Below are 27,494 nucleotides of genomic sequence, written 5' to 3'. Positions count from 1 at the left end.
GACTGTGTGTGGTGAAGGGAGGACAATTAAGGTGAAGATTATCATATATTGCTCTAAGTTATATGATAGAGTTGTGTTTAGGCATAAAGACATATAACTCACTGTCATTAGGAAGGATTTTCTAGAAATGATGTTTTATAGACAAAATAATACCACTCTGGGGCACCTGGATGGCTCAGTCGGTTAAGCATCCAACTTCGGCTCCGGTCCTGATCTCATGGTTTGTGGGATCGAGCCCTGTGTCAGGCTCTGTGCTGGAAGCTAACTCAGAGCCTGGAGCCTGTTTCAGATTCTGTGTCTCCGTCTCTCTCTGATGCTCCCTTGCTCACACTGTCTCTCTCTCTCTCATAAATAAAACATTTAAAAATTTTTAAAAATCACTCTGGTTGACAGAAATATTGGAAGAAGCAGGATTAGTATGTACAAAATATAGTACTGAAGAGTATTGCAAATTTGGAGAACTAAATACAGTACAATGTGTTTGGAATAGTGTGTATTGTCAGTGAAGCAGTAAGTCATGACATTGGAAACAGGTGTATTCCCAAAAGTATTATCAACCAATATATTGCTCTGCATACTGTTCTATCAGGAATATAACTCTTGTAATTTTTCTTTTTAATTAGAGCATTTATTTTGTGATTAATGGTTTTAAGAAATGGAATAAGGTCCATATTTTTAAAAGTGTGAAATAATAGTATAAATGAAGGAATACTATTGAGAACATTCACTCTGGCACTTTGATGGGAATTATTACTCCATGGGCCTCTAGTGTTTTTCCATGTCCTATGAGCATAGTCACTGTCTTTGTTACAGACTGTCTTTTCAAAGATATTTGTATAGAGAATAGCCTTAGAAGAGACATGTCTCCCTTTGGAAGTAAGGAAAGGCATGATTACTACCCACTGTAAAATATTTCATTTTTTAAGTTTACAGCTTCTCTTCTGTAATGCAACCCAGTTCATGTACAGATGTTACTTGTCTCCGTTTGCATTTCCCTGTGGAAAATTAGACTCAGAATTGGCATTAGAAAAGGCTGATACTCTAGGTATGGCTATAACTGTGAGTAATGAAGTCCTTTTTCTCTTACCCAGGAATCTTATTGCTTCTGTGAGTATCCATGAAAGTGTGGCCAGTAATTTGTTAGTTTATAAGAAAGGTAAAATCTTAGACCCTTCATAGTTACTGACAGTTTTGTCTATGAGGATAGGATGCTGACAGAAATCTTATTTCTGGAAGGGAATGGATGAGGATTTATTAACAGGATTTGAGGAAAGTCTGCAGGAATTGGTAGCAAACCTGTTGGCCAGATTACATGGTCAACCAGACAATAAGTGGTTCTCAGTTCAATCGCTTTTTAATAAGGAGGTATTGGAAAGGTGGCTGCAGATGGAATACTAGGAAATAGATCTTCTTGACAGTACAGAGGTTTGGCAAGCCCTCCTCTTCACAAGTTGGGAAAGAGAATTCCTTTGACTTTGTGGTTGTCAGTCTAAAGTATGTCTAGTTTAAATACAGAGAACCAAGATTTTTCCTGGATGGACAGAATTCTACTCCCTTTGAAAAACAGTTACATAATCTTGCACACACACTGAAGGTGAAGGTAGAGGAATTGGTGACTGCAATAGACAGAGTCCAGGTGAATCATTTCAGCTCTAGCTGGCTTATTTGGGAAATGAAAGCCCTGAGAATATAATACTTATGGAATAATGGCAGAATTTGTTTTTTTTAATGGTTCAGTCCCTCTGCAGTCTACCAACCTTATATATATTTAGATATGACAGTAAAATGTCTCAGAGTAATTTTTTAGTGGGTTCTAGAGGCTAGAAGGGTACTTTGACTCTGTGAGATTTCTGAGAGAGACACCCATAGTAAATTATAGATGAAGTCGTGACTGATATTCAGGCTCATACTGACATGTATTAGATTTACAGTGCTAATGAAGTTGACCCACTAGAGAATGAGGCACTGACCCAGATTTTTTTAGGTGAATTCTGGCTCAAAGTCCTGCTACCCAGGATCATGGTCCTAGCCTTTATGATGAAACCAGGTGAGAACTTAGATGTTATGGCAGTGGGGCAGCAAGCGATATGGATTAATGTGGACTCCTTAGAAAATTTGCTGCTGTAACAGTTAAATCCAAGTCAGCCAAAGAAGGTGCCATGTTGAAGGCATTGTCAATTTGTGTTCCCCATTTGGAAAAGGTAACAATGGTTAAAAACACTTTCATTCCTGAGCACCGTATGTGGCTCTGGTATTACATTATTTGTGTAGAATCCAGAAATTAACTTGCTTCCCTTTTGGAAACGCATTATAGATGTGGTCTATATTACCAGTATAGGAAGTATTGCCCATAGATCATGTAGCTATCAGATGACTATAGAGCTCTCTATCCAAATTTAGGTTGTCCATGGTTACTGGACGGTTTTCACAGAGGAATAAGTGACTTGTTATTAATGTGCATTTTGTGTGAAGTTATCCCTACAATGGAAACCACCAGCTCAAAAAAGTGGTATAGAATTTCTCCCTGCCTTCAACTGCAGTGACCAATGCTATGACTTTGGCTCTTGACAGATTCAGGTTAGCCTCAACTCACACACCAGGGTAATCATAGGTGATAGATTTGCCATAGACTTTCTCCTTGCCGGAATTTGTGCAATCTTTAAGACTTCCTGCTATACCTGAGTTAATGTTGTGGGTCAAGAGGGAAGGTCAATACAGAAAGCCACTAGGCTTTTTAAAGATGTCCTTGATGAGTTGTAGGATTTGTTCCGTCATCTGGGTCTGGACCCAGGGAGTTATGGTTGAATTCAGTTCTGCAACTCAGCCTCATGTCATTGCTCAGAGACTTGTTAGTAGCCTTAATTAAATGCTGTGTAGGATGAATTGGATGGATTTTTTTCCTAGCCTATGCCAGTCAAATTAATCAGGGAAGCCAACAGGTTGTTATAGGGATGAGAAAATTCTTCAAAACTGAAGATACTCTAGAAAAGAGTTGGATATTGTTTAAAAAAAACAAAAACAAAAACAAAAGAAAACAATATTCTCCATGGATCCCTCATGCTTGTTACCTCTTACAGAGGCACTCACTACTTTATGCCAGAATGTTTTTCAAGAATGTTTAATTTTGGACAGACTTGGACGATGTAGTGTCTTATTATGAAACACACTGCAGGTATGCTTACTATCCATTATCAAAGATTTGCATATTACCATATTACCTGTATCCCTTAAGCCAGGTTTGTCTTCTGTAATACAACCAAGTGCATGCACACATATCACATGGCTCTCTTTGTGTTGGCTTGTGGGAATTGGTACTTAGGAAATTAGCACACATACTACACAAAAAATACTGACACTCTAGCTATTGCTATTTGTGTGAGTAATAAAGTTTTTTGTGTCTGACCCAAAGTCTTGTGTATTTTCCTAGCAAATATAAAACTGTGGCAGGCTAAAGGTTAGCTTGCAGATAGAGTAAAATAGACAATTCATACATACTTCCTCATAGACTTATATTATATTTGAAGTTATAAAATAATATTAATGTGTTGTTGGAGCTAATTTTCAGAGAGGGGATTATATCCCACCAACATAATGACTAGGTAATAAAATCTCACTTTTACTGAAATTTAGCTCCATAAAAAGCTTTGCTATCCAAAATCTGAACACGTGCCAAACTATCAGTCAATACTGTACAGCACTGGTATAATTAGGTAAAAGTGGTAGATAAATTATCTGGGTAGCAGAATCCTAAATCATTCTACTGAAAAATGGATTGTATCAGTGATATATAAATAGAAAAGAGCCATGGTTTCCAAGGAAAATAGCAGAAGCACATCAAAAGCTGTCAATTTGTTGAAAAAAATAACATCTGAGAGATGGAATTAAAGCAAATAACTAGACATTACATAGAAATAAATGTTGCCAAAAATTTAGTGATAGGACTTACATTAAGAATTTTGTGAATAACATGTTCTGCTTAGGTGTAGGAAACCCAGTAGAACTCCAGGTAACATTTTCTTGGAGACAGTAGTAACTGAGATGAGTGTTTTTACTGATTAAATAAATGATTTGAAATAGACAATAAGTAGGGAAATTAAGTGTGAATAATGAATTTCCATAGAAAGATATTTGTAGTTAAATTTTTAAAAACTATTTTCTTAAATGGAAATAGGGTAAATAATAAAAATAACATCATTATCTTTTTTCCTCATCACAATTTTTTGTTTCATCTCTAATTTTCCTTTCCATTTAGCTCTTTGTTTTTCCTATCAATAAATTTTTTTCATTCATTCACTTGGCAAGTATTTATTTAAAACTTATTATTCATTGAGCATCACTTTTCAGGTATTTATGGCATTACTTGGAATTTAATAATTTGAGGTTTCAGGAAAATCCTAAATCTGCTGGCACTGAGCTAATCTCTGCCTAACAATAGATCTTTTTTGTGAATGGGCATGTTATTATTAGGTATAGCAGAACTAAAATGCATACTTGACTTGGTAGCAAGAATTAAGAAGTAATATTTGGAAAACATTGTATAATTTTTTTTCAGAATTTTGTCCTAACATCCAGTGTGAGGTAGTTAGCAAGGCTGCTTGTTTCCATTTTATAGACAGGGAACATAAGTCTTTAAGAAGTGATCTAAAGCTAGGTTACACAGTCAAAATTAGAATTTCACAAAAAAAAGATGTGTCCTCTCACTATACTGTATACTTTTGGCAGATGACAGAATGGGTTAAAATAACTCTAATTGCAATATGGAAATCAATCTTTATATACCTACTGGCTTTTGAAAATTATATGTTAAGACTTGGTCTGACTAAAACATCATTAAGGACATAAGCTCATTGAATTCTCAACTTTGCCATGTAACAAATATGCTTAAGATAATGCACCTTGATTCTGCAGCTTAGAATTGCACAGTAAATTAATATTTTAGTATGGTAAATTTGGACCAGCTTTCAGACATAGTTGTCTAAGTTACTGTTATTACCAAAATAGTACATCATAAATTTGCCAAACACATTTGATTGTAATGCAAATAAGAAATGAATTCTGGTGTCAATGAATTTATGTTCTTAAAGTCTCTCTACAAGGAAGAGTAATATATTCTATAACATAAATATATAGTAACTCGTTTCTTGTCACATGTTGCAGTGTTTATGGATATCACTTACAATGTGCAAATTAAAAAAAAACAACAACTTGAATCCGTAACATTTGAAACAACTTATAAAATTCTCCTAGGGAAGTTGTACACAAAGTACACTGCCAATATGAGAGTCAATAATGCCAATGATAAAAAGATATAGAGACCTGCTAAAGGATAGGAACAAGGACTATTTAAAGTCTATACTAGAGGGACAGTTAGGAAATTTCAGAATTTAAAGATGAAATTAGAAGAATAAGCATATGAAGTAAGAGTAAACACAGAATGATAATTTATTAGGATAAACTGGGGTTAGGTGATGCTAAAAAGTAAACCAATAAAACTCTACTGCTTAAACACAACACACACAATCCAGTGTGGATTTGGCAAGTCACTCAGGCAGCACTCCTTCATGTTGTGACTCAGAAGCTTTTTTCATTTTGTATTGTCATCTTTATTTATGGATTTCTGATTATCTGGATAGGGGGAGATAATGTTGGAGATTTATACAGGGTGGTTTGAAGGTCAAAACCCGGTAACATGGCTGTAAAATAACTCTTGGAGACTCTGTAATATATAGGATAATGTCCATCTATTAAAAAAAGGGGACAAAAGTTTGAGGTTATGAAACAAAACTAATCTTTCCTCAATATGAGATAACCATGTGAAGCACACTCTGAAAAATTTGTCACATCTCTTGGGCATCAAAGACTGAACTGTTTTCCCACATGATTAGTGGTTATGAAGTAGATGAAATACTTTGAATATAAGAGAAGAGGTACAATGGTATATCAGGGGAGCTGTTTGCCTGATATGGAGAGAACGACTGGTGATAACAGTTAAGATGGTGTGATGGAAACCTTTGAAATAAATGGCAGTTGAACTTTCTATAGAAATTGGGATGTATATGGCATGGTTAAGAATGAGAGAGATTCTCATATAAAAGCATCAATAGTTGTTATAAGTATTCTGAATGTCTCAGAAAGTAGTTAACAAAAAGATATTTCATAGGGTGAATGGGTGATGAAGCTGAAATGAGAAAATAAAAAAATGGATTCCTCTCATAAAGATAAATATAGATTCAGTATATCTTTTGGTACTAAATTTGGCACTAAATTTTAAACAGTAGTATTGCATTAAATACAATAGTATTAAGCCATTAATGATCTTTACATTCAAGATATTTGATTATTATTACTTTATTAGTTGTGTCTTCACATAGATTTCTATTAGTTTTTATATATTTGCCTGTTAATTATGTGTGGAAAGATGAGACATTTAACCTCAATAGAAATTATTTTGCCACCGAGAGTACATTTAAATTATTTGATTTTCATAATTATTCAAAACATCTTACCGTTTTATTTTTATAATGTTTTTGAAATGTGTTCTTATTTTGTCTGAAAATATTTGAACTAATTCTAAGTTTCTATAATTTAGGTCTAGCCATGTGAGGAGAAGTTGTCATTGTCACTCTCTTTAAAATATTTAATTGACAACCTTTTTCAATCTCCATGTGCTAGGAGGAGAATTAAAGTTTCATTTATGATGGCGTGACTTTCTTAGGGACACACATCTAATAAATAGACAATCCATTTAAGAAGTATGAGACATTGTGCTCTCTCTACATGCTCCCAAAAAGTTTAAAGTTCGTTAGGGACAATAAATAATTCAAAACCTGATTGCAATGCAGTAAAAAGTGCTAAAACAGAAATAAGTCTAAATGATGTGAGGACACGATGAAGATGTTTAGCCCAGCCCAGACAGTTGGGCATGGGTGTACCTAGGACTGTTGGCCAAGCCAATGTCAAAGTCTTAAAGAATGCAGCAGGAGCAGAGACCTAACAATGACAAAACATATGCCTCCTGTGGTCAAGGAATATTACATGAGGGCTGAGTAGCTGTAGCTGAAGTCTGGGAAACCAGTCTTGCCAAGCCACCACTACACACACATGTGGTATTTAGGATGCTGGATAATTAGGGAAGAAGGGAACCACTAGGTAGGACTTCATTTCAACATTCCAAATTACTTTGGGTTGTTCATTTTAAGACACAAAAGACTTTTTATTTCATCATTCTCCAAGACTTTCCTCAGAGAAGCCCATTTGAAAACTTTGAGTCTTTTAGAAACAGTAGTGCACTTTATAGAAAAATGATTAAAACAATAGCTTCATAAAAATAGGTTGATTTGATGTTGACTGTGTGATTTATCTGCGGGTATTATGCATAAAATGCAAACAAATTAAAATGGAGCTGTATCAAATCTTTTGTTCATTTGCCTTTTAATACTTTGATCCCAAAGAATAATCATGCTGTTCACAGAATTAATAATGGTCATTGTTCCCCCACAAATGTAATGATATGGTATGAAGCCAAAAAAGAAACAAGGGGAAAATTGCTTAATGAATGCATTTTGGGTAATCATAAAATTAAATCTCAAACTGTAATCATAAGAATGAAAGAAAAATGAGTTGCTAGAGTAAAAAAAAAAGTTTATAATAGTATTGTAAAGCAACTATAATTACATTTAAAACTTTAGTTTGTTTAATTGATGTTTATTTAAACCTACATTTTTAAAATCTTCATCATTTATATTCCCCCAATCATTATAAATTCCATTAATTTACACATTAGTAAGTTTAATTGTTTGGTTTGTATTGATGGGTTTTTGAATATTCAACTAGATTTCTGTTAATTATGCAGCTCTTTAGGGGTGCCTTGGTGGCTCAGTTGGTTGAGTGTCTGTCTTTGGCTCAGGTCATGATTTCAGGGCTTATGAGTTCGGACCCTGTGTCAGGCTCTGTGATGACAGCTCAGAACCTGGAGCCTGCTTCCGATTCCATGCCTCCCTCTCTCTCTGACTCCTCCACTCACACTCTGTCTCTCTCAAAAATAAATAAACATTAAAGAATTTTTTAAAAATGCAGCTTTTTATTTACTTAGAGTTCTGTGTAGCCTAGGTGTGTAGAGTAAAAACTGATGTCAGTAGTTGGATAGGGTAAGGTATTTCAGTTTTGTCTTTAATTTTGCAAGTGATTTAGATGAAATAAAAATATTTGTCTAAATCATATATTGATCTAAACAAAGGAATAAGTTCATTTGAAAATCTTTATATCCAATCAATAAGTTAGCAAACATACCAAACTAAAGAAATGAACGAATTCTATTTTGGCTGAATTCTCATCTATGACAAATAGTTTTCTAATTTGCGCCCTAATGATATTTTCTTGTTCTCTACATTTTAGATGGAGTTAATATTGACATGTATTTGATAATTATGAATATATTCATGGTATGACTATATATGTTTTTATTATAGAGTATATGTTAATATTATATGTTTTAAAATAGGATAGGACCTCCTTTCCAAAGGAGAATCACCGAGAACAAAGCCCACAAAACACAAAAGGAGTTGGTTGTTCTGGTTTATTTTAGGCCTGACGGCCCCTCAGAAGCACCTGAAAAGTCCTCAGAAGAGAGCCAAGCCCCGCCGAGCCATAGCTCAGGGTTTATATAGGGAGAAGGGCGAAGCCAGTGCACAGAAGCAAGAATTTTGCATTAGGGGTTGCTTAACAGTTGCTTGAAGAACATGTTTGACCATTCTAATCACAATGTTCATTAAAGATTTACATCTCAGGGGCTTGCTATAGCCAGGAGGAGCTAGGTTGCTCAACCCCTGACCTTTTACCAAAATAGTTTGAGATCAAACAATGGTTGGTATTTCCTCATTTGCAAGCCCCTCACCTTTTGACCCAAGGGAGTTGTATATATCTTTATAGATCACTACAGATATTGAAGCACTAAAGATATTGCTTTGATGATAAAATACTTCTAAACTAGTTGTGTCCATACATTAATGTTGGTGAAATGTTTGTTCTTCTTGGGATGATGTAACACTATTTTTATTTTAATCATTAAAATAGAATTCTTTCCATCACATAAAGCAATATTAGTTTAATCTTTCAAATAGGAAGTTCTTATTTTATGAAGGAAAAAATGTACCCTGCAGTTGCTTCTCATGTGCTACTTCTGCTTATGAGGTTGTATTTCTTTGTATTTTAATACAAAGTACATTAATATGGACATGATTCAGGAAGTGCAATTATTTTGCTTCCCAACCAGCTATACTATATGATATTCTTAACAAATGAAATATAAAAATTATTTAATTTAACAACGGATTTCTCATTAAGTCAGAAAACTCTCTAACTTATATATTACACTGTTCTAGTCAATAAGTTCAAAATTTGAGACAGTGAGTTACTTGCCCAGTATCTGACATACAGAAGTTTTTGATAAATATTAGTTGATTAAATTAAATTATTAATGTATGTGCTAAGTGCTATAGGAGCTGCAAAGGGAGAATAATACACCATATTTACTTTCAAAATGATGTAAGACTAATATTATAAGCTACATGGGAAAAATTGACATTAGTAGCTTTTTAAAGTTTTTATTTAAATTCTAGTTAGTTGGAGTACCTGGGTGGTTCAGTAGGTTAAGCGTCAGGTCTCTTGATTTGGCTCAGGTCATGATCTCTTGGTTTGTGAGATAGAACCCTGTCTGAGATTCTCTCTCTCTCCCTCTCTCTCTGCCCTCTCCTCCCCACTCTCTCTCAAAATTAATAAATAAACTTAAAAAAATTCCAGTTAACACACAGTGTAATATTAATTTCAAGTGAACAATATAGTTATTTACCACATCTATACAACATCCAGTGCTCATCACAAGTGCACTCTATAATCCCCATCCTAATGTTAGTGATATTTTAGTTTACAGAAGTTAATGTTAAGCACATGAAGATGAGGGAGTCTTCATGAAGAATGGAACATTAATTGGACCTAGGTGGTAATGTAAATAGGAAAGGAATGTGGTTCAATTTGCAACTGTGGAAAATAAAGAAATGTCAAGCAAAATTTGAAAGGTTACACTTTAACATATTCAAAGGGCATAGGGAAGGATTATTTGTGTGTGAAAGGAATTACAGATAGAAAAGCAGTTATATCAGGAATGATTACCCTTCATTTTAAAGGAAAGTGAATTGTGGCCCAAAGGGATTAGTTAACTAGTTTGAGATTCTATAGAACATAGAAAAAATGGGAGTGTAACTGGGAAATTTTAAGAAAGCCAGTCTAGACCTCTTTTTCAAAACTGTAAATATGTCCAAACATCTAGTAAAATGCTAGTAGCCTTAAGCAAACAAACAACAGTTCTTGGTATTTGAGAGGATTTCCTTTAATAGCTACCAAGAACTCCCAACCAGCCCTCCCTCCAGGGCCCCCACATACTCAGTCACTCATACCACTTGAAGGGAAGCTTGGAGAAACTTTTATTCTTCAGGCAAGCATATTTAAATCTTGGTTCTACAACTTTTTGTATCATGGTTTCAGGCCACTTATTTAATTCTTCTAACTCTCAGGCTTTTCATGTGTAAGACAGTGCATGCCATTATGACTGTTAGGATCCATTAGAAAATGTTTTCTCACAGTGAATTCTTGGCAGAGTGGTCAGGATGATTTTCCTAAAATGCATATTTAAGCATGTCACTCTCCAATGACGTGTACATTTTTTACTTGCCTGAAAGGTATTAACAAATGACCCAGACTGCCTTCCTCCCTAATCTGTTGTGAAGCCCTCACCTCTCTTCTGTGCTCAAGGCCATTCTAGCCTTCTGTCTGCCCTAACATACTAGCTCACACCCATCTTAGATGATTTGCATATATTGTTTCATCTGTTAGGAAACTTTTTCTTCTGGTTTTTCATATGGCTGCTTATTGTTCATGACTTAGCCCTAATGACACCTTTAGAAAGGCCTTCCCTGCCTACTTCATATAGTGTAACTGCCTCTTATAACCAATGAGTATTAATATATTTTTAAATAACATTATCAGTAGCTCAAATTATCTTATGTATTTCCTTATATATTTACTGCCTAGATTAGGAAACTTTTCTCTCCTGTTTGTTGTTCAGGATTTAGTGCACGTGGTAAGCCTTCAATAAACACTACTGAATAGGGAAATAAATAAATTTTTGTTAATAGAATTATAAGTCCAATATGGAAGTTTTGGGGATAAGTAGAAGAAGATAGCCAATAAGTCTTTCTCTCAGATAATACATACATCATTTCCATACATATTGTATTTGTTAATAACTAGCTTATTTGTTATTAAAAAGTAAACGTTGACATAAAAAGAAAAACAACTCGGGGTGCCTGGGTGATTCAGTCAGTTAAGCATCTGACTTTGGCTCAGGTGATGATCTCAGGGCTCATGGGTTTGAGCCTTACATTGGGCTGTGTGCTGATAGCTCAGAACCTGGAGCCTGCTTCTAATTCTCTCTGTGTGTGTCTCTGTCTCTGCCGCTCCCCCATTCCTGTTCTGTCTCTCTCTGTCTCCATCTCTCTTTCTCAAAAAATGAATAAACTGTAAAAAAATAAAATAAAAAAACACTCACATTTATATTTTTCCACCTGCAGATATGGCTCTAGAATCTAAGAAAAAAATATATGACACATTTCTTTTTTTATTTAGGCTTAACAATTTAAGACAAAATTAGTTCCCTAGTCATGTCCTGTCTATGGAAACATAGAATATGTGTAGTGAAGAATTGAACCTTTCCCAAAAAGAAGTGTGGCCTTTGCCCATAGCTTGTGAGGGATAGCTTATATCATACTTTATAGTATTATATTTACTTAGAGTGAGGATCTGGTCACATTTGATCTTAAATGGAACTAAGCATACCTAGCAATCTTAGGGTGAGCCTGGCCATGCTAGAAAAGACTTATCAAATAATTTAGGGTAGAAATTTCAAGTCATTTGATATCAGATAATCTGGAGGATAGATCAACCATGTAGACAATCAGTTAATTATACCTGTATAATGAAGTCCAGTTAAAAACTCTGGACACTGAAGCTTGAGTGAGCTTCCCTTATTGACAATGCTTGCTGTATATTGTCACATCTGAATACTGGGAGAGAAATACTTCATGTGTACAATGGAGGCTTTGCATTTGGAACCCTCTCAGACTCTACACACCTCTTCCTTTGGCTGATTTTTGGCCTGTACTCTTTCCCTGTTATAAATTCTAATTGTGAACATAGCTTTCAATGAATTCTGTGAAACTTCTCAGTGAATTATTGTACTTGAGGGTGTTTTGGAAACATTCCAAACTTTCTGTTTTTGTCAGAAGTGAGAGCAGTTTTGGGGAATGTGCCCATAGACTTTGCCATTTGGCTGACTCTGCATAGTATATGATCATGGGAAAGAAGCTCATAGTTGTTTTATAGATTTTAACATTTGAGATTGTGTGGAATGACAGAGAATAACTATTCTAATCATTTCAGTGAAGGGCGTCAAAGAGGTTATGATTTGCTTTGGTTCACAGAGCTGGTTTGGTGGCTGGATCAGGGTTCTAAATCAGGTTTATTGACCTAGTAATTTGGATTTCCCACTATACTGTGTTATTTAGCACAAGTTTGACAGAGGTATCATTGGGTATATTTGATTCCTATTTCATAAAATTATGACAATTCTTAATTTATGAATCAGTAAGATATTTGTCAATTTAATAGTATTTACATAATGTAAAGATAAACCTAGAATAAAACCCAAGACTTAATTATAGAAAAACTATATCTAAAATTACCTATTTTTTCTCTAGAACAGCTATCCTTGTCTGGAACGTATTGATTTTGTTCTTTGGTTAACACTGTGGTTAGTGCTGTGACAAATTTGCGTACTACATTTTCTTTGGCAAATTTTTTTAAAGACATATTTTTAAAAAAAATTTTAATGTTTTGTTTATTTGTAAGAAAGAGTGAGAGAGACAGCGTGAGCATGGGAGGGTCAGAGAGTGAGGGAGATACAGAATCTGAAGCAGGCTCCAGGCTCTGAGCTAGCTGTCAGAACAGAGCCTGACAAGGGGCTCGAACCCATGAACTGTGAGATCATGACCTGAGCTGAAGTGGGACACTTAACTGACTGAGCCACCAAGGCACCCCTGGAAGATTTTAATTTAGCATAGATTGGAAGAGTGGAGTAATGGGAATCTCATACAGTTTTCAGAACCACTGATAATGGTGAAAAATAATTATTTTCAGTGAGACTAAAATGACAGCTTAAAAAAAGTGTACATCTTAATAATTCTAAAACTACTAAACTAGTGTAAGCCTAGTAATTAAGAATCTTTAAAGCATTCCTCTGTATTATACATGAATACTTTTTCTGGATAATGTATTTTCCTTAAAACATCTAATTTTTTTTAAAACTATGAGCACAAAGAATGAGACAATCTTATGTTTTTCTCCAGCAGGAAGTACACTGAGTACTCCATATTATTTCATTGGGAAAAGCACTTTGGTTACTGTGAGTACAGTTTGTGAGTTTGTGTTTCATGAGAATCAGTACTATTGCACATAAAGGGAGGTTTTTAGAGAAGGGTTTTTAAACGTTCCTATCAATAAATATTTCTATCAAGAAACATTTTTTAGCACATGTTAAAAGTAGTGTTATAAAAAATGCCTGTGATATAATAACGTGTAAATATTTTACCTTGCAATTGTTCTTTAGGCATTTGGGGCAAGGGGATATAATTCGTGCAGTGAAAGAAATGCAAATGGCATTTTTGGAAAAGAACAAATATAATTGATTGTAGTAAGTTTGAAGGAAGCAATTTTGGGGAGGTAGATAGAGATCATATTATAAGGTTTTGAAATACAATAATTGGTATTTATTCTATAGACACATGCCATTGATATCATTTTGTGTTAGATAAGGAGAGAATATATAAAAATGAATACTTTCATGAGAATAATATCAGAGAAGTGGGTAGTGAAAATTGAAAATTGTAATGGTCCTTGGCAAAAAGTTGACAGTGACACCAATTAGAAGATAATATTGTATATTTCATGATTTTGAGATGCTCAATATCCCTTAGACACAAAGAATGAAGGCTAGAAATAATTATCTGTCTATAATATATTGTTAAACATATTAGAATTTCAGCGGCACCTGGGTGGCTCATTTGGTTCAGCATCTGCCTCTTGGTTTCAGCTGGGGCCATGATCTTTTAGTTTGTCAGTTCAAGCTCTGCATCAGGCTCCACACTAATGCAGCCTGCTTGGGATTCTCTCTCTCCTTCTCTCTTTGCCCCTCCACTGTTCTCTCTCTCTTTCAAAATAAATAAACTCAAAAAAAGTTTTTTAGACCTTAGAATTTCAAACATTCTAATTATTGGAGCATACTTTTTCACATTACCATGTTAATTTCTAGCCAGTGATATATGGTATAATTGGAGTATTTTATATTATAAACATACAAATGTTGCTTTCATTGGAGATAAGACTATTTGATAAAAACTATTTATATGTGTTACTTTATTGATAATGGCACATGCTGATACAGTCAGGTTTAGAATCAGGTAGATGGCATCTGTGACATTGTTTCTAATTTGTCATTAAAACAGAACCCCAGAAGATAACAGTTTTTCTCCTTATTTTAAATGATGCTAAGGAAAAATAATGCATTTTAAACTTTTAAATTTTTAATTTTTTTCAATTGAGTATAGGTGACATACAATGTTACATTCATTTCAGGTATAAAATATAATGATTCCATTTACCTATACATTATTCTGTTCTTACCATATGCGTAGCTACTCTCTGTCACAATACAACACTATTAAAGTATCATTGCTTATATTCCCTATGCCATGCCTTTTATTCCTGTGACTTAATTCATTCTATAACTGGAAGCTGGTGTCTCTCCTCTTCACCCATTTTGCCCATCACCTCACCCCACTTCCCTCTATTGACCATTAGTTTGTTATTTATATAAATACACATTTTTAAACTTAACAGCAATTATTATATTTTAATTTTGGTTTGTGAAGTTTGCTAATTATGTAATATATCTACACTTTCTAGTTTCCTATTTTTATTCCTTAATAATGAAATTAACTTTAACTTATTTCCTTGCATAGATTAAAATTAAAATGTTCAGGGGCACCTGAGTGGCTCAGTCGGTTAAGTGTCCGACTTCAGCTCGGGTCATGATCTCGCAGTTCGTGGGTTCCAGCCCTGCGTTGGGTCCTGTGCTGATAGCTCAGACCCTGGAGCCTGTTTCGATTCTGTGTCTCTCTCTCTGCTCCTCCCCTGCTCATGCTCTGTCTCTCTGTGTCTCAAAAATAAAGTAAAAATTATTTTAAAAATTAAAAAAAGTAAAATTAAAATGTTCAGAGTTTAATTTTAAATTTTGTGTGAATTCAAATATTGGTTTAAGATTCATAACATCTATGGTTACATGAATCTGTATAAATGTTAACTTTCCTAAAAATATTGAAATACAAAATACTTTAACATATTTGTTTTGTTATTTTAGTAGTTATGTCTTTGTTTTATTAGGATAAAGGGACAAATTAGCAACTCTGGGCAGAGCTTTAAGAATCTCATTTTGCCGGGGCACCTGCGTAGTTCAGTCAGTTGAGCCCACTAGACTCTTGATTTCAGCTCAGGTCATGATCCCAGGGTGGTGGGATCAAGCCCCAAGTCGGGCTCAGCAGTAAGCATGGAGCCTGTTTGTTTGTATTTAAATACAAAAAACACACGTTAATCAAAATACAATATTAACCTTTGCACATATTTATAATAACAATATGTTATTTTAATGAATTCATAAGAGCACCGTTCGTATATGTAAAATGTATGTCTTTGGTCTTGTGGGAAGTTTTATCAATCAAAGTTGGTAGAATTAAGACATACATTTGAAGGGGCGCCTGGGTGGCTTAGTCGGTTGAGCGTCCGACTTTCGCTTAGGTCATGATCTCACGGTTCGTGGGTTCGGGGCCCCGCGTCGGGCTCTGTGCTGACTGCCAGCTCAGAGCCTGGAGCCTGTTTCAGTCTGTGACTCCCTCTCTCTCTGACCCTCCCCTGCTCACGCTGTCTCTCTCTCTCTCCTAGAAATAAATAAAACATTAAAAAAAAAAATTAAAAAAAAAGACATACATTTGAAAACAATGATTAAAAATACATTTTGAACTACATGAATTCATACAGTAAATCTGTACCTAACAAAAAGCAAACTGTGTTTGGAAATATTTCACGGATGCCATGTTGAAAGGTGAAGGTAATTCTGTTATTATGATTGAGCATACTTTCTTTACCGAATCAGGAAATCAAAACCAAATAACTACCCTCAGAGTAGTAATTATAAAATATTGTGTTAATTTCTCTTTCCAAAAAATAGCAGTGAAATCATATTACTAAAAGTATATGCATGTATGGTGTATTTTCTTTTATTTTCCACTGCATATACGTGTGTGTGTGTGTGTGTGTGTGTATATACATATATATATATATACACACACACACATACACACACAAGTGCTTAACTCTTATAAAATTATGTGTACCCATCCTATTCTGATACCTGTTTTTGATGGTGTGTGTACCTTACCACGTTTACATTTCTCAGTTTTTATAATTTGTGTGATTCATCTTTTGGGAATATTATGAATTATCTAAAGACATTTGCAAAGTTAGTTGATCTAATCATTTTGCCAAAGAAATGCAAATATAATTAATTGTAAGGCAAATCTCAGAATGTATTATTAGGTTCACACAGGGAAGTTTGACTGAAGCCTTCTACATTTGCTACATCATACATTTTTGATAATAAAATAATATTTTCTTTTTGGTTAATCTGTGGAAACTTCTATGATAAGAATATTGGAGAATGATATGCATATTCTGGATGACCCTACTTATAATGGAAAATGGTTAAAAGAAGAATGCAGACCAGATAGACTATGCTTTATTAATTTATATAGTTATCTCTTCACTTTTAGATCGAGTAGTGATCAGAGCATTTCTATGTCAATTACACATTTTGTAAAGAGCTGTGAAAAGTCCAGTCCAGGATGACATATCTTGCCTCTTAGATAACTTAAGCCTATTTGGATAATACTTTGTTTAAAATATAGTAGTATAAACATGAAATTAATGACATCTTTATAATGCCACAATTAAAGAATGTTTTAATAATAATCTCCTTTGATGGAATTCTTCTGTTTTAAGGCAATGCTTCCTTGTGTGGTGACATGTCTCAGCTTTGTTTTTAGCAGGATCATAGTTATCTTTACTGCAATAAAGAAACAATGCTGAAGGGTTATTTTAGAGTGGGGTTAATGGATTGGTTTCATATTAATGGAGTGATCACAGATTGTTTTTTTGACTTAGTAACTTCAGAAATTCAATGTTATTATTTCAGCCAATAGCAATGAGGCTCTAGAGAATTGCTTCACACTAACCAAACACAGGAGATGGATGTATTTTAAAAAATCTACTTTATTTACTTAAAAACTGTTATTTATTTACTAGAATACAGTTATCTGTAAGGTCTATAAGGAAAGAAATCATACTCTGTTAGGTTCGTTTTTATATCCCTAGGGTTTAGAAGATTAGGTTTTGAATTACTTCCTTAATAATTTTTTAGTTTACTTTTAGTGGGTTAACTCATTTGGCAGATTACCTGAGTAATCACCGCTGTTGATAGATTTTTAAATGTCTATTTAGAGAATACCTAGTAGTAATTGTGCTTGATTTAATATCCAATTTATTAATATTATGAATCCAGTAAATAGTATTTTATTACAGTTAAACAATCAACTCTTTTCAAACTACCCACATGAATGTTACATACCAATAAAATGGAATATGGATTAAATTAAATTTTCCATATCCTTTTTGTATTTTTTTTTGTTTTCATTTTTTAAAAATTTTTTTAATGTTTATTTTTGAGAGCGAGAGACAGAGACAAGAGCATGAGTTGGGGAGGGACAGAGAGAGAGGGAGACACAGAATATGAAGCAGGCTCTAGGCTCTGAGTTGTCAGTAAAGAGCCCAATGCAGGGCTTAAACCCATGAAGCCTGAAATCATGACCTGAGCCTAAGTCAGACACTTAACCGAGTGAGCCACCCAGGCACCTCCATTTTATATGACCTTTTAACATTGATTTAAATTTTATATATTAAATTTGATACTGAAATACCAAATCTACTAAGACAATTTATCTTCTAAAAAAAATTAATGTTTCTTTTTGAGAGAGACTGAGAGAGAGAGAGAGAGAGAGAGAGACAGAACCTGAGTGGGGGAAGGGCAGAGAGAGAGAGAGGGAGACAGAATCTGAAGCAGGCTCCAGGCTCTGAGCTAGCTGTCAGCACAGAGCACAAAACGGGACTCAAACCCACAAACTGATCATGACTTGAGCCAGAGCTGGACACTTAACTGACTGAGCCACCCACGCGCCCTATGTCCTATGCTGATCCTTAAACTGGTTACTAAAGTACTAATACTAGGGATTTACATTCCTTTTCATCTTTTTTCTTCTTTATTTTGCTGATGTGGAAATGTTTATATTTCCCTAGGATTTCAAAGATACTTGAGACTATTTGAAAGATATCTGAGACTTTCCTAAGATTCAGTAACCATGCTAGAGTTAAAAGAAAAAGAAAGTCATCTCTTAGACTTGCAAATTCTGGGTTTTTAATTAGAAAAGTTTTCATCTTATCATTGGAATTTGCTATATATTTAGCAACGATTCAAACTAAGGATATTGGCCATCAGGTTGGACTTCTTTTTACAATTAAAATCTATTTGTTATATACTCTTATGCCTTTACTTAAAGTTCAAGCCTAGTTTTTAATTTTGTGCAATATTGGTGTTTCCTCACAAAATGATTTGTTTTTTTAAGTCCAAACTGCTTGTGTTACAAAACAATTTCTCTGTTATTATGATATGTAGGCCTGGTGTTTGCACGTTATTAAAAACTCATGCACTTTCTTTAGTATGTCGTTATTATGTAAAGCTATCTAACTTTTTATCTTCTAGGAGATGAGGGACTATTTCTGCTTAGTTACCACTTCTATTTATTCCACTAATTTATCAAATTTTTGAAACACACAGTTCTGTTTTTTTGGATGTGAGATATGATCATTAGTGTTAATTAACTGCTGGACTTCTTTTCCACTTGGTAATTATGTGCTGATCAATCTTTTCTGTTCCTAGTACAGAATTTTGATGCTACTCTTTTGGTATTTACAGGTCTTTCCTTACACAAATGGAAAGAAATAGATATCTTTTTATTATAAACATACATATAATCAGAAAAGTAAAATATCCATGTATTAACTCTTTATTGAAGGCAATAGAAATTAAATTTTTTAAAATGTTTTTAAACAATTAAAAATGACATTGTGAGCAGGGGAGAGTCAGAGAGAGAGGGAGACACAGAATCCAAAGACAGGCTCCAGGCTCTGAGTTACAGCACAGAGCCCGACGCGGGGCTCAAACCCACGAACCATGAGATCATGACCTGAGCCGAAGCTGGACACTCAACTGACTGAGCCACCCAGGTACCCCTGAAGACAATAGAAATTAAAGATATTTTACTCTATAGATACTTTTTGTGTATATTATGAGCACATTTAAAAAAATTTTTTTCAAGTCTCTCAATATTTATATATTGAGAAAAAAATATATATATATTTAATTTAAATTCAAGTTATTTAACATACAGTGTAGTCTTGAATTCAGGAGTAGAACCCAGTGATTTATCTCTTACATATGCCACTTAGTGCTCATCCGTAAATGTGCCCTCCTTAATACTCATCACCTACTTAGCCCATTCCACCAGCAATCCTCAGTTTGTTCTCTGTATTTAAAAGTCTTTTATGGTTGGCCTCTCTCTCTGTTTTCATTTATTTATTTACTTTTGGTAAAGTTTTTATTTAAATTTCAGTTAGTTAATGTATAGTGTAATAGTGGTTTCAATAGTGGAATTTAGTGATTCATCACTTAAAACTTAACCTAGTATGAGTGCCTCTTTATATTCCTTATACCAACATTTCTGTTTGAGTATTATGAACTCTTAGCCTTCAACAGACTCTAGCTTTTTATATATATATATATATAATGTTCATGTATATACATATATATGTTCATATATATACATATATATTCATGTTTATATTTCAGAGATTAGTGAGAGAAAAGCCATTTAGATCACTTTCGTTAGCCTTTCAAAACTGCTTCTGATGTGTTTTTTTAGATGAAACTTGTTTTCTGACAATGAAAGAATGGAACAGAATTATTCTATGTTTTTCTTTCCTTTTCCCCCCTTTCCTTAAAACCTAAGGAGCCCTGGTTCATTGTTGGTAGATACTGAGCAGTGAGTATCTGGTTTGCCTGTAAATGCTGGCTGGGGCCAAAAGTATTGCTGCTGCTGTTGGTCTCTTTTAAAGAGAAATCAGGAAAACATATTATATTTAGGTTTATGAGTTCATATTGATTTTCTTCTGTAACATATCATGTTGCTGCATTTTCTCTTCTTTTATTATGAGGTTTTACCAGCTTCAAAGACTTCCCTAAACTAACAGGAGTGCTTTATAAGCAAGATATTAATGCAAGGCTATTTAGAATTAGGAGTTTTAAAAGCAATTCATCTAGATCAGTGGTAAATGGACCCATCCTACTCCAAATGTCAGGAGTCATTTGCAAAATGTGAATAATTTGGAACAATGCAGTTAAGTTTTCCAAATTTTATTTGTTCAGTTTCATGATGTTACTTTCTTATATTATAAATGTGAGACTATCAATGACAGGGTTATTAACGTTTTTAATTTTATTCTTGAGAGAGACAGGGTCAGAGTGTGAGCTGGGAAGGTGCAGAGTGAGAAGAAGACACAGAATCCGAAGCAGGGTCCAGGCTCTGAACTGTCAGTACAGAGCCTACGTGGACTGGAAGCCAGGAACTGTGAGATGACCTGAGCTGAACTCGGCCACTTAACCGACTGAGCCACCCTGGTGCCCCTCAGTGGCATGGATTTTAAATATTTCTTTGTTAAAAAAAAGGAACTTAAAAAAATTACTTTTCAAACTTTTGGTGACTGTATTAACTTTCAAAATTTAAAATATAATTTTTTAAATATTTATTTTTGAGAGAGAGAGAGACAGACAGACAGACAAAGCATGAGTGGAGGATGGACAGGATCAGGATCTGAAGAGAGGGAGGGAGACACAGAATCTGAAGCAGACTCCAGGCTCCAAGCTGGCAACACAGACCTGATGTGGGGCTCGAACTCATGGACTATGAGATCATGACTTGACTGAAGATGGACACTTAACTGATAGAGTCACCAGGCGTCCCTCAAAATTCAAAATTTAAAATTCAGCCTTGAAAAGTTCATGTATGTCTTTGGACCTCTGGAATTCCTAGACTGAGGAGCCAGAAGACCTGCCACTATGACATTTAAAAAATTTTTCAAGTATGCTGACAAAAACTGAGGACTGATGGATGTGGGGGGGAGGAGGGATGGGCATGGAGGAGGGCACTTGTGGGGATGAGCACTGAGTGTTATGTGGAAACTAATTTGACAATAAACTATTTGTAAAAAAAAAAAATTTCAAGTAGACTTAGAGGGGTCATAGGTATGTAATGAAACCCAAGGCCTCTGTGATAACATCATGTTGCATCTTGTTATCTATCACCAGACAGACAGAAACTTTTCTCATTTGTACAGAAGGGTTGTCAGCAAGTTTGGTTAAGATGTGCATCTTGGATCATCCACCCAAGACAAGGGGTTTAACTCATGTAAAAACTTGAGTACCATGACTTGAGTACCATAAAAACTTCTGGTTCCAAGCTACATGGGTTGGGCAGAGTGATTCCAAATAGAGAAGGGAAATGCTGTGCAAACCATAGAATCCTGTAGTGAGAAAGATGTCCTTACTGGGTATAATTAAAAAAACAAACAAACAAAAGGTGACGGTCATTTGTCAGGCACTCCTTTATTTCCTTTACTCCATTGTTCCAATCTTCATTGATTTTCTAAATATTGTGGGCTGTATTTGCTGGGGCAGCCATAACAAAATACCACAGAGGAGGTGGCGTAAACAATAGAAAATTATTTTCTTACCATTTTTGGAGACTGGAAATCCAAGATCACAATATAGGAAGATTTGTTTTCTCCTGAATCCTCTCTCCTTGGCATGCAGATGGTTCCCTTTTTCTGTGTCCTCACATGATTGGCCTTCTGTTTGTGTTGCCTAAGTCCTAATATTCTCTTCTTATAAGAACATTAATCTTATTGAATTCGAGCCCACCCACGAAACCCGATTTAACTAGAATTTATTTTCCTTAAGGGTTCTGTCTCCAAACAAGTCACATTGTAAAATACTGGGGGTTAGGGTTTCAACATATGAATTTCGGTTAGAAACAAGACTATAATATTGTTCAATAAATTCAGAATATAAGACTAAAATTATTTAGACTAATTTGAAGCTCGATAAAGTACTACATTTTCATTATGAAACAGTTTTTTCTTTTTTACATAAAAGTACTCTCGACTCCTAAATTAAGATTCTCTCATTTAGATAGTGGTTAATAGACATGAATACCAGTGTTTTTACCAGTATCTCTTTTCAAAACTATTATCCACATTCAACTTGAATTATGCTTCTTTTGTTGTTTTAATATTGTTTTGCATTTTTTGAGGAAGGCAGATTATCTTTTGTTGCTTGTATCTTATAACATATTTTGATGCTATATAAACAACTTATTCTCAGTAAGCTATTCTTGCCACATATATCATAAAACTACCAGTAAACAGTTGATTGTTTTATAGTTTAAATTACTAGTTACCTTGTAATAAATACAGATAAAGTAGAATTAAACATAATGCAATAAGATAATGATTTTTTCTAACTTTCATTTGTAGCGAGAAGCACTTATATTTGGGGATATTTATCACCTTTGAAACTTAATTGTGCTGTCTTCAAGTATAACACATGATTCTGAAGTTTACTGATGTTTAATTCTATTTTTTTTTTACAATGAGAATAAATTATTTAAAGGTGAGAGTATCCTTGCTTTCAAAATCCCAGAAAGTGTTAGTGTCCATTTGACACTATCACTGGGCTTTCCTTAATGCATATTTAGTTCTTTAAACTTAAATTATGGTAACATTCAAATCAGTAGAAAAAGTGGTCTAATATGTAGTATCACTCACTACATCATATACATTTGTACAAAAGTACAAAATGTACGTTTGTTATTTCAAACTAGTTTCTAAATGTTAAATTATTGCTTTTTTCTTAATATAGTCACCACCATCTATATACGTAAATACACAAATTAGGATTTTATTCCTCCCTCAAGAATTCCTACCTCTGCACATCACTGTTTCCCCTCAGAACCTCTCAATATACTCTTCTGTTTTCCCTCTGAGAGAAAGGAGAAAAGAAACATATAATCTAGCTCTGATGTTTATAGCATTATGAAAGTCAATAATTAAGTTTTAATCTTATTGACATTTAGTTCTTCTGTTCATCTCTCCTAATCTTAAGCAAATGATTAGAAAATGGTAACTGGATCTTCACTACCAAATATGGTCTAAATTAATATCTCATGGTGGGCACTGGATCCAAATTTTTTGAGAAACAATTCATCAAATATGTCAGAAGGTTACTCAGATTTGAAAGATGAATATAAAAAATAATCTTAAGTTTCACTTTACAAATTTCTATACATTTGAAACAGCCTTTATATCCTCGTTAGAAGTTTTAGTGAGCATTAAGATTTTTATAAAAATGCTTGGAATTTTTTATTGGGCTGACAATGTTAAAGCCTATGGGATAGTCAAATGATTTCTGGGATTCAGCTAAAATTTTTCATTTTTAATTTGTTTTTTCTTCATGACATCTATATGTGGGTATTTCCTCAATTTCTCAGTGTTTTGGTCCCTAACTACGGATTTTGCTATTTCTTCAGGATGTTTTGAATAATTTGGGATCTTGTGAACTGGATGAAGATGATCTAATGCTTGATCTAGAATTTTTAGAGGAACAGAATCTTCATCCTTCAGGTAAGTGCTAAATAAATGCATCATAACATACAATTTTGATCCTACTCACTTAGCTTTCATTGATAAACTTCATATTATTTAGGATACACTCAGTCTTTTCGAGCTCCAGTTTTCTATATTATATGTGCAAGGCACATGCTAGGTACCATAGACATATGATTCTGGTGATCTTAAAATCTGTTTTGGAAATATAAACCCAGTGGGAAGATAATTATAAAATAAGAAAAAAAAAACTATTAAGACATTTCAAAGAAGGAAATTATAATTTAATACATAATGGAAAAGTGCATATTTTCTCTTTTTGAAGGAAGAAACAGCAATAACAGTTCCATGTTTCATTTATTTTATATAACCAAATGGAAGTTTTGTAGATCCAGGTTTACTCTTCAAAATCTTAGCCACTCTAATAATAACTGTATAGATTAATATTGATACAATAAAGTTGATCTCAAAATTAATAATGGCCAGTAGCAACCATAAACACATACTTATAAACACATAAATACACAGAGTTGGAGTATGAGATAAATTCATGTTGAATGAATAAATTAATGAATATATATTAATACTTTAAGTTTATATCAAAGCACAAATTGTCATATCATCAAATACCAAAATTAATCCTTTTGAAGTAGGTTATAAGAATTGTTTATTCAAATTTAGATATTTGAGTACAAAGACAAGCTATTACTAACTTTTGTAAAATTGCTTTTAACATCTTTAACATAGTCATTTTCAAATTAAAGTAGAAATAACATTAAACTAGATCTTTAAAGTCTTGGTCTTACTGCATACATTTGAGAAAATCTACAGATTGGATTTCAGTGTCCTTAATTTTAACTTTTTGGTATTAGACATAATGTCTAAGATTATAATTTTTTTTTGTTTATGCTCTTTTTTATGTAATGGATAATCCCACATTAAAAATTATCAAAAGAAGGCAATGTGTATATTTTACATTTTACAATGTTTATATTTCCATTACTCTGTATTATAGGCTAATATCAAAAGAAACTACTTTAAAATTTTTTCTGTTTGATTATAAATTTAGAATAATCATTTTAAAAATATTCTTCTTGCAGTTGATTTGACAGATATTCTTTTAAAAATGCAGATTTTTCTCACTTTTATGCAGATACATTATACAATTTTGTCATTTATGTGTATTTATTTTAAAAGAATTACATATATGAAAATATATACTCTTTTGGAGGAGTATTTGTCAGTATTTAGCAAAACTATATATGTATTTACTTTTGGATTCAACTATCTGACTTCTAGAAATTTAATTCTAAGGCACTGGAAACATATAAAGTAATGTGTGCAAATAACTATTCATTGCAAAATATTTGTAATAAAATATTGGAAACACCTCAAATGTTCTTCAATAGGACATTTGTTAAATATATAGTGGTATACTAAGCAGTCATTAAAAAGATGATAAAAATGTCTATATGTGCATGGGATGGCTGTGAGGATATGTTGTTTATGGAGAATTTTCCAGTGTTGGATAAGACTAGCAATACTTAAATCCACTGATCACTAACATCCCTAAAATTGTAACGAATTAGACATTTTGTGTCTCTTAATGAAATGCCTAGAGAAGTACACAGCAGCACCACTCCTGCCCACAAGTACTTAATTCTACTCTATTCTCTCTATTAAATTGTGATATTACAGGAAATATTGGGATGGGGGGAAGAGGAGATGTTAAATGGCATGATGAAATTGCCAGTGAACAAATATAAGATGTGAGGAATTCTGCAGGATAATGGTCTGTTTCTTAAACAAATAAGGTGCATGATAAAAATGGGAGAGCTGTTGTAGATTTAGAGGCAAATGCAGGGGCGCCTGGGTGGCTCAGTCTGTTAAGCATCTGACTCTTGATTTCTGCTCAGGTCATGGTCTTCTGTTTGTGAATTTGAGCGCTGAATCAGGCTCTGTGCAGATGGTGTGGAACCTGCTTGGGATTCTTTCTCCTCCTCTCCCGTCTTTCTTCCCTCCTGCTCTCTCTGCCCCTTTCCTGCTGTGCACACTCTCTCAAAATAAATAAATATACTTAAAAAAAAAATAAAGAGGCAAATGCAGTGTGACATCTCTGTTGGCACACTTACTGAAAAACTTAAAACACTATAAAAATATATTTCTGGGTCATTTGGAGAAATTTGAGAAATGAATAAATTATTACAGAATTATTTTTATTTTGTTGGGGATTGAACATTTTGTTTTGTTTTTTAAAGAAAACTTTACAGAGATGCATGTGATGAAACAGTAAGGTATTGGGGATTTACTTTACCAACTGCATGGAAGGAAGAGGGAATAGAGGAAACAAAGTTGAAAAGTTGTAGAAAATTATCAAAGCTGGGCAGTAGATGTTTGAGGTGAAAGGTTCATGCATTGTAATATTTTCTCTGTGTTTTTCATTTTAAAGATTTTCACAATAAAAAATAAAAGTAATAATTAAAGAGAATAGGGGAGCCTGTGTGGCTCAGTCAGTTGAGCATCCAACTTTGGCTCTGGTCATGAGCTCATGGTTCGTGGGTTTGAGCCCCATGTTGGGCTCTGTGCTGACAGCTAGCTCGTTCCTGGAGCCTGCTTTAGATTCTGTGTCTCCCTTTCTCTCCGACCCTCCCCTGCTTATGCTGTCTCTCTTTCTCAGAAATAAATAAAACGTTAAAAAAATAATAATAAAAAGAATAATAGGTAATTTAGCCATCTCCGTTATGTTTGGTAGCCAATCATAATAAAGAGCAAAGAGTGACTTAGCTCAATTTATTGGCTTGGGAACAAAAACAAACTTTTTCGGTAATTAATAAATTTTTTAATGTTTTATTTATTTTTGAGAGAGAGAGAACATGTGTGCACACATAGCAGGGAGTGGCAGAGAGAGAGAGAGAGAGGAGAGAGAGATTCCCAAGTAAGCTCTGCTCTGTCAGCTGAGCCTGATGGGGACTTAAACCCATGAACCATGAAATCATGACCTGAGCCAAAATCAAGAGCCAGGCTCTTAGCCAGATGAGCCACCCAGACATCCCAAAAGTTTATTGTTTTATTTTGAGAGAAAGGAAGGCAGAGAGGGGTAGAGAGAGAGGAGAAGAGAGAGAATCTTGAGCAGGCTCCACACTGTTAGTGTGGTGCTCAAACTGAAGAAACTATGAGCTCATGACCTGAACTGAAATTAAGGGTTGGATGCTGAGCCATCCAGGCACCCCTAAAAACAAACATTTTTAAACCTTAACTTCATTTTTTATAAAGTAATGAGTGTTACGTACTTTGTTATAAAGAAAAGAATGATATACTAAAAACTGTGAATCTCCTGAGAATACTTCAGGATGTAGATAACTTGGTTGAAGCTAAAACTAAGGTAACTTTTGAATCAATGGAGTTAACGAACTTCTTATAAAGTAAATGATGTCACTTTGTATACC

At 33.9% G+C, this 27,494-nt stretch overlaps 1 protein-coding gene across 1 annotated transcript in view; it reads left to right on the top strand.

Moving 5' to 3' along the window:
- Positions 1-27,494, top strand: part of CCSER1 (coiled-coil serine rich protein 1) — a 218,567-nt gene that overhangs the window by 137,305 nt on the left and 53,768 nt on the right. Inside the window, exon 4 of the mRNA XM_077765089.1 lies at positions 23,973-24,066. Coding sequence (XP_077621215.1) covers positions 23,973-24,066 — 94 coding nt within the window. The remainder of the gene's footprint in view (positions 1-23,972; positions 24,067-27,494) is intronic.

Source organism: Crocuta crocuta, unplaced genomic scaffold, assembly GCF_008692635.1.
Source record: "Crocuta crocuta isolate KB4526 unplaced genomic scaffold, BGI_CrCroc_1.0 scaffold134, whole genome shotgun sequence".
In the NCBI taxonomy this organism is placed as follows: domain Eukaryota; kingdom Metazoa; phylum Chordata; class Mammalia; order Carnivora; family Hyaenidae; genus Crocuta; species Crocuta crocuta.
The sequence above is the reverse complement of the archived record's forward strand: the minus strand, read 5'-3'. Positions and strand labels throughout refer to the sequence as shown.